The 8,876-nt window shown below is 37.5% G+C and overlaps 1 protein-coding gene across 3 annotated transcripts; it reads left to right on the top strand.

Annotated features, from left to right (window-relative positions):
* The first annotated feature begins 2,127 nt into the window (after positions 1 to 2,127).
* Positions 2,128 to 8,814, top strand: LOC148721796 (uncharacterized). 3 transcript variants are annotated; one of them, XM_088736785.1, is made up of 3 exons: positions 2,128 to 2,345; positions 3,123 to 3,195; positions 8,451 to 8,814. In XM_088736785.1, the coding sequence occupies exons 1-3, from the start codon at positions 2,301 to 2,303 to the stop codon at positions 8,672 to 8,674; spliced, it is 342 nt and encodes a 113-aa protein (XP_088592911.1). In that variant the 5' UTR covers positions 2,128 to 2,300; the 3' UTR covers positions 8,675 to 8,814. The 3 variants fall into 3 exon arrangements, with proteins under 3 accessions (XP_088592911.1, XP_088592910.1, XP_088592912.1); XM_088736784.1 differs by having other exon boundaries at positions 3,119 to 3,195; XM_088736786.1 differs by having other exon boundaries at positions 3,119 to 3,200.
* The last annotated feature ends 62 nt before the right edge of the window (positions 8,815 to 8,876 follow it).

The raw sequence follows: 8,876 nt of genomic DNA, 5'->3' as shown, positions 1-8,876 counted from the left end.
ATGGGTTTTCGTGTAAGGAATCGCTGTCAGAGTAGTCGAAATCTGCAGCAGGTTATCTGTAGGTTGAATTTGTTAGCCCATAAGTTATTTAAGAGGAGAAAAGATCACACACTTAAAAAATTGAAATTGTATCAAATTATGTTCAGAATCACATCTTGAGCATTTCCTGGTTCTTTCAATCTGTTAGAGTACATACTAGTAGCAGAGAGAACGTAATTCAATAAATACGAGGAAATGTCTTTGTTGTGGGTCTCTTAGTTTTGTGTTTCAACTAATTGCGTTCAACGAAATCCCTTTGCGTCCACTCGTTCACCCACAGTCCATTCGAATCACTTTTCTGTCAGCATTTATTCCTGTGCAGTTCTTAATCGCTCTCTTGTCCCGTCAGCCTTCTTCTTTGAAATAGAATTTTTCGACGATTGAGCAGTCTATTTCAGGTTGCATTTTTGAAAATCTAATTTTACAATATTTGCACTTACAATGAATATATGAAGTTCATATATTTTGAACTGCGGTATTAGATACGTATGATGCACGATCCTCGCAGTAAAGAGCGCTACTACTGCGAGGATCGTGCATCATACGTATCTAATACCGCAGTTCAAAATATATGAATTTCATATATTCATTGTATCTGATTTATCATCACGGGTTTATTACGAATCAACTTAACGGCCTGCTCCCAGTTGGCTTCTTAGCTCAATTGGTAGAGCGCTGCATTAGTATCGCAGAGGTCAGTGGTTCGAATCCCGTACACTGGCCTGATTTTTTTCAGGTCTGATTTTCGCTATTGCATAAATAGCGCTCTCTACTGCGAGGATCGTGCATCATACGAATATTTGCACTTTTACATTACTCAACCACTGACGTTACTATAGTAACATAGTACTTACAACTAGTGCTTGCAGAATTACCACTCCCCATAGGGGCTTTTCATGGCCAACACCCACCCATCCCACCCAGGGGAGGACATCCACCACACAGTAATCTCGTGCGTGAGAAATAAACTTCTCCTACCCCAAACCCTGAAGAAGACGGGACCTACGGTTTATTCGTCCTTATCCGAGAAGACTAGAATATCTTTCCATTTCTTGATTATAGAAAGGTAGCAAATTCTCCTCACTTATTTTAAGACCATGAGTCTTGGTCCGGCCGGGGCCGGAATTAACATTTTTTCCCTTCTAATGTAACACTATCTCACGTTACACTACGTACCATATTGTTATTAAGGAGGCAGTGTGTCCGAGTGGTTAGAGTGTCGGACTCGTAATCCGCCGCTCCCGGGTTCGAGTCCCACTCTGACCACTGGATTTGTTTCACGGTAGTCCCGAGTTCAGATCCTTGGCCACGCTTGTAAATAGCCAACTGGTTTGCCTCCGGCTGGTTGGGGTTCTTAATGATGTTCTTAATGATGTTCTTAATGATGTTCTTAATGATGTTCTTAATGATGTTCTTAATGATGTTCTTAATGATGTTCTTAATGATGTTATATTTAATTTAGACCATTTGTTTCATTTGTTTGCAAGGACCACAATGGAAACTACTGGTTCACCAGTAATTGTGTAATCCTATAAAAACACTTTTTTTTTTCTTTTTAATAACAGATTGCATTACACAACATTACAGTATACATAGGGTTTCAATACATAATACTTACAGTACTTCAGAAAATTAGTGGCAATAGATGATGTAAATATTCAGACAGCCAATTTGAACACTCCGTTTCTGTTGTCATGGTATGGCGTTGGTTATACTTTGTGGGTTGAGTATGAGCCTAAGATTCTCTCACTCATTCGCTCTATTCTAATCAATGGTTTATAAAACGAAAGAGGAAATGTGCGTAAAAATTCTCAAATGGAAAGAAAAAGAGTTCGTCATGGAGCCCTTAAGGATAGTTTAATATGCACGAGAATTCACCGCATGCAAAAGTTCTCACTATAACTTACCAGAAATAACTGTAGAAACCTTAGAATTTCAGATAACCTAAAGAGGCATCCTACCTCTTTTTAAAATTGAACGGATCAGACCGAAGAACTCGATGTCGATTATTTTGAACTCGCCTGTTAAAGTCGCAAAACTCATTTGAATTACAAATAATTTTCAAAATTAATATTCATGTCATTTTACATTCAGTCTTACACGTGGAAAGAACTCACGAGCTGCAAGAGATTTGAACGTCTTTTTTAGCCTTCATGGAGTCAAGAAACATTTCAACCCTATTCCCCTGGATATTGTCTATTCTATCGAGGTCGGCGAGTGTGTCCTATGCTGGATCGGATGAGGTGGTTCGCTGAGATGCCATGTCAGGGATTCGTGCTTTTCTCTTTGTCACGACTTTTCTTCAGGTACACTTAGTAGCCTACATATGGAATGTTACATTCGGATAATAATACAGTGTTCATCTTCCTTGTTATGGCCCCTGTAAAATCAGTTTACCGAGTCAAATGCAAGAAGAAAGAGAGTAATACCCATAGCACAGTGTAAAACAAATCTTCAGCGGCAGCCGCCATGACGGTTCTTCTTGGACGTGACTTCGCTGACAACGCAAGAAATTCGTACTTTATCGTTAGTGTACTTATCGCTTATTTGCTTATTGCTCTTCTCCTTCCTGTAAATGTTATTTAATTATATTTCAAAATTAAAAACCTCTGGAAAATGTCTTAAATTTTCGTTTTGCAAAGCCAAAACGCGCCGAATTTACCCTGTTTCAAAAGACTTTAAAAAAATCAAAATTTTCAAAACAAAGACTACTAGTCTCTGCGGAGTTCTATTGTTCTCGCTATTGTTTTCATTAAACAAAGACTGAATGCATAATTAATTTATGGGATTATATGGAACTCTTGCCCCATACTTGTGTAACTCTAAGGTAAAAGGCCAGTAATCGAAGTTACCTTCGTTATTCCTGACTAAGTCACATTTTGTTTTTAGTAAGTTATACAATAAAATTTCGTTATTACTTTGTTTGGTAAGACTTAGGGACATCAAATTTGTCAGCAGAAAATGTGCTAGTTCTAAATGCTTTTTTTGTGATCCAGATGTGGAACTCTATTCAGTTAGAACGAAGATCATTCGGTATGTACGTATGCCTAATATACTTGTCTCTTTTTCTCTCCACAAGACAGTGCCATGAGAGAAAATTGGAACACCTCGAAATAAAGGACGTCAAGGAAGGACAGAAGTACGCGATAACTTCTAGTAAGGTTAGATAATTGGTGCATTGTAACATATAAGCTATCTGGGGATTTCGTCTGCTTTGAACGATTGATCTTGGATTACCGAATGTTTTCAATTCAAAACTAACTCAGTCAAAAATGAAGAAAAACTACAAACTGAAAAATGAAATTATTTCTTCACTGTCTGATTTCTTGGATCTCTTTCTGATTTAGGAAGCTTTCACTTGTGTCACCAGTGTTAAAGAGAATGCATGCAATCAGCGTCAAAGTTAGTTGACACATCATGTTTGAAGAGCTCTATTTATGTGAAGAAATAAGAAGAAAAGAAGAAATAGTTTCTACCTCACTCTAAATCATTAACAGACCCCCTCCCCCGCTCAATGTTGGCAAAAAGTTCGTTGAATCACGATGCATCATTTTTTTTTGGGGGGGGGGGGGAGGGGGGGACGTGACCAAACAGTTAAACACGAAGGCGCGCTATAAAAGGAGCCTTAGGCCCCACTGGACCATTTGTCAGTCAACCGTCGTGTGATTTAGAACTCTTAGAGTCGAGTCAAGCTTGAGATACAGCTACTCCAAAGCAGTGAACAGCGGGCGAATTCCCCAAATTGTTTCATGTCTTCATCACAATACAAGAATTTTTGAAATTTGTATTTCCTTTCTCCAATGGAAACTGTCTATATTTGTGGCGGTAAATTTGAGATCGAAGTAGGTGGTTCGCACGTTACCTCGTGCCCCCATGCTGGTGGAAGTAAACAATAGATATCTCCTTAGCCCCTTTTGTTCGTCTACCAGCATTTAAATTTGACCCGCACACGTCAACGGTGAGTGACAAATGAGCCTAGGTCTTCCCAGGGAAGACTTCCTTATATAGCGCGCCTTCGTGTTTAAGTTAAAGTGCATATGACACGAAATTTTTTTATCTTGTTTCTTGTAGTCGGATATCTATAAGAAACGTTTCGAAGCCTTAAAAGTGCTGGAAAAGTCTAAAAAGCATATATATATATATTTTTTTTTTTTTTGCTTTCAAAATACGTGCAATTTGCCTTCAAATTTGTTCCGGTCATCGCGCGGCCAAAATCGCACGTAACGTCACATTGTGTACCCAGATTCTTCGAAGTCAATGGAACTTTCAGAAGAGTCGGACTCAAAGGAATCATTAGAATCACTGGACATCTTTGCCTTTCAATGCACTAACTATCTACTACGAAGTGCTGCAGAATCCTCTTAGCGACAACGGACCTTCGCGACAAAGGTACACAGTGTGACGTCATGAATAACTTCTACGACGATAAACTAGGACCCAGTTTCCGGGACAAATTTGAAGGCAAATTGCGCATATTTTGAAAGCAAAAAAAAATGCTTTTTACATTTTTCAGCTCTTTTAAAGCTTCAAAACGTTTACTATAGATATCCAACTACAAGAAACAAGACAAAAAATTCTCGTGTCATATGCACTTTAAAGAGGGCAGAAGAGACCAAACATAAGTAACAGGGGGTTGAAGAGATCAATTTTGTCGCCGATTATAGTCATCATTGCGCATGTTATGACCATCTTCCAAGTTAAAGAATAATTGCAAGAATAATATCGATCATCCAACGTTTCCCAGATCTTTTCAAAGAGATGACTGACCAGAAAAGTGCAGACATCTCACAAGGTAGAAGTCTCTGGCCCAGCATGTTTCGTATCTGCCCAAGAGCTCATCCATGACCTTGAATTAGTCAAATATTGTATTTGAACTCTTGCTCACATCAAAATTATCGCCGTATCTAGCCTGGCTTCACACAAGGATAACTACTTTTGTAACCTTAAAACTGAGAAACGTTATAATACGTTGGGCCATGAGAAGAAGATCTTAATTTTTGTTTTCGGAATGCATTGCTTGACTTTGACAAGGTAATCTTTATTCAAAAGTAATCTGATCATGTTAGTGTTTCGTAATAAGCCTGGATGACTGTTGTAAGATGTTAAAGAGTTCATTTGTTGGAAAATGTCGGTCAACCTGAAGCTTGAGTGTCTCGGTTCTTGAGGCTAAACTCAACTTGAGATGCTCAAGACTTAATATTTCTCACATCAAGTTAGATAATTGTTGTGATCTCCGATTTGTTTCGGGTCTGATAAGTTTTTGCATTACTTCCTCCAATAAATTACTTGGAGCTCAACTGTTGATTAAAAATGAGTATGTTCCTACAATAGCTTACAATAATGACCTCTTGAATTGTGTCATTAAGAATTCTTAGTGAGATCTCTGATAAATTTAAGGTCTTGTTTCTTTCTTTCAAAAATGAGCCATTTTTTACAATTTAAATGGTTAAACCCTTTAGATCTTGGAGCCTAATTGTTGCGGAGTTGAGTCTTAAAGTGCTACTACGACGAAATTTTTGCACTTTATTTTCCCAATTTTCTGGTGTTAACTTCACATTTAGACCCTAAACTATAAGAATAAGCGTAAGTTTCTCAAATTTGACAACGTTATTCCTTAAAAACAGCGCCGCGAAGACATTAAAAATTCTTCCGCAATTGCTCGAAAAACACACTGGAGAGCCCGCGAAAATAACTACAGCGGTTTTAGTTGTGACGTCATCGACTCACTTCGACAACGTCGCGAGGGCATGCCTTTACAAGAAATACGCAAAAGAAAGCTGGGGAACAATTCTGTAGAATTTTATTCCTTCTTTCCCGCGGAACCAGAAAAACAACTCTCTCTCGGCATACCAAATTAGCCACGTTTGTTGAGTCGTTCACGTCACTTCCGTTCTCGACCCAGTTTCTTCTTCTTCGCGCGGAGTTCTGTAGTTCGAAGAATGGCGGCCGTTTAGATCGCGAATCTACAGGGAAAATAATATTACTTCTCGATGGAGGTTTTGCCTTAAGATTTGGCAAATTGTTACTTTAGGGTAAGTACTTTCAACTTCTGAGGAGGAAAGAAAAGGTGCATTTTTGGTCGCAGTAGCACTTTAAACCAACAATAGCAGATAGTAGATAATAATAATTATTAAAAACTGGATCATTGGATAATGCAATTCAAGACTTTTTATTGGCTTAGCCATTATGGTATATCAGCCAATATACCATAATCTACAAATATGGTAAGCGTACGCGTCAGCTTAAAATCAAAAGGGAGCTAAAAAATCCAGTTTCTTCTTACAAAATAATAATTTCTTGAGGGCGTTTTTAATAAAACAATTATTCCACTCGCGCTTGTTGGATATGAGATGATTATAGCCAACGAGGCGCTACGCGCCTCGTTGGCTATCTATCATCTCATATCCAACGCGCCCTCGTGGAATAATTGTTAAATAGTAGATGTCTGAAAAAAGATCTGAAAAAAATCTTAGAAACTTAATAAATATGTATGAGCTCTTAAGGCTGAAACCAATTGAGAGTATGCTAAAAAAAATTGATATCTGTTCTCAAATTTTGTTTAAAGTTTATCAACAACGGCGTGATACAGTACTTCGCTTTGAACGTGATTCAATTAAAGTCTCAAAGCCCAGTTTTTAAGTAATGAGTTCTTGAGGCTGAAACCAAATGAGTAAGCTAAAAAAAATTGACATTTGTTTCTCAGATTTTTTTTAAAGCTTATCAACTACGGGATACAGTAATTCTTTTGTATCGCGATTCAATAAAAAAATCTTGGAGCTTCATTTTGACATTCCTGATCTCAAACCGAACTCGGAAATAGTGCGCCCCAAAACTTGATGATTGTCGGGGCCGTTGCCAGACTTCAGAACAAGACGAGGCAAGTTTCCAGTTTGGCATGCCCCCACCAGAAAATTTTGAAATCTAGAGGCTCAGAAATGCTCTTTCAAGCATTTTCCGTGGCATTTTTCTTCAGAAAAGTCAATCTTGGGCAAGTGTAGAAGTTCACTTTTTATTGCTGAGCGACACTGGTGCCAAAAAAACGAGGCCAAAATCAAGACAAGGCAATTGCCTCGTCTTGCCTCGTGCTAGCTACGGCCCTGATTGTATCTCAGTGATTCTGTAGTTTGTCATAAGCTGATAAAGACCCTTTTTGACGTGATTCCAGAGACATGCACCTTAGAGCCTACTTATCAAGTGCGCGAGTTTTTTTACAGGGAACATCGGGGGCTTAGTCGGCTCTTTTGGTTAAGAAAAAAATGCAATTAATGAATCTACTCTAGTGTACAAATTGGTTTGGAAATTAGGTGAACATAGTAGTCAAATTCCTTGCGTGTTTTCGTCTTTTCCTGTGTTAGATATAGGTACGTACAGTTGGCCGGCTTTTGAGATTTTTCATCCTGAAAAAGCATTATGAGAAAACATTTGGCGGGAAGTCTAAGCGTTAAAACAAATTTTTTAACCTAATTTGCTTTGTTGGTCAGTTGTACTTATCCCCAAAGTGCAGAAACTGTAAAGTATTTATTGCCACCTTGATCCAAATCTCGAGAACACGATATCGAATGGCTTTCCTTAACATTTGTAAGAAGAAGGAAAGATAGTTTTAAGTTGATTAATTCAAATATGTCCACTGGGAACGAAATAATGCAAAAAAAAAAAAAATAGATAGTCGGATTTCATAATTTTTACCAAAGCTATTTATAAGAGAATAATTTGAGAAAGACATTTTTCCAAGGGTGTATTTGCAGCTTTCCATCCTTAAAAAAAGCCACTCGACCATTTATATTTTTATTCGCATATTCAGCGACTCTCACATGCGCCAGGATTTACATGTATTTTAACATGCTCGTATTTCTTTTCTATCAGGTCTCATTGCGAACAGAAGCTTCCAACAATATTCTGACTCCATTACTTTTCTCGGTTTTATCGTCTAAAATGTGAACAAGAGCACAATATTTCATTTAAACAGGCACTCTGCGAATGGTTTGAGATATATAATTTAAGCAAGCAGAAACTTTATTCATGCAATTATTGCATGAGATTCCTTCGTGATCTCAGAATTGCTGGCGAGCATAGATTAACTGCTTGTTGTCGCTTGACTACAATTAAAACCTCAAAATGAAATGGTTTAATACCTGAAAAGAAGTAGACAAAAAGCGAAATTTAAAATCTAACTTGAACCCATTTCGACGATTTTGGTGGAATATTCATCAGTGCTCGTTTTGAATTTATCGTTAAATCCAGTTTGTACAGCACCGACGTTGCGATGTTGCTAAAATCAATAGCAAGGTAAAAGTAACCGTTTGAGGAACAACAGGACCGTTTGATAGCAACATCGAAACGTCGGACAACTGAAGTTTTTCGGTAAAGCATTCGGTTAAGTTTTTTTTTTTTTTTTTTTTTTTTTTTTTCAGACTGGCTGGTAAATATCCCTGGCACTTCAAGCATGCAAGAATCAGCGAAGAAATATTTCGAATCAAAGCTAAGATTAAAACGCCAAAAGACAGAAAAGTTACCAACAAGTTGTGATTTTTGTCCGTTCAATTCAAGTTATGGACTGTTAGAAAAAATTTCCCGCCGAAAACCTTGGAAAAATACGGGCTACACTACGTATCCGCCATTTTTTTTCTGTAAGTAACATCTGTACAAATATGGCGAGTTTTCCCGCCAAAATCTTAGAAAAAATATGGCGCTTAAAATACGCATGCGCCAGTTTATTTTTTTTTTAAATCGTATACTTCAATATTTTTAATTGCTAATAAACTCAATATCTATTTACTTGTTGTCGTGTTTTACTCTCGAGTCTTCTTTTATTATCATTTAATATGTACTCAATAAAC

The sequence above is a fragment of the Stylophora pistillata genome, chromosome 10, assembly GCF_964205215.1.
Source record: "Stylophora pistillata chromosome 10, jaStyPist1.2, whole genome shotgun sequence".
Taxonomy (NCBI): Eukaryota; Metazoa; Cnidaria; class Anthozoa; order Scleractinia; family Pocilloporidae; genus Stylophora; species Stylophora pistillata.
Note: the sequence above shows the minus strand (reverse complement) of the source record. Positions and strands in the feature narration are given on the sequence as shown.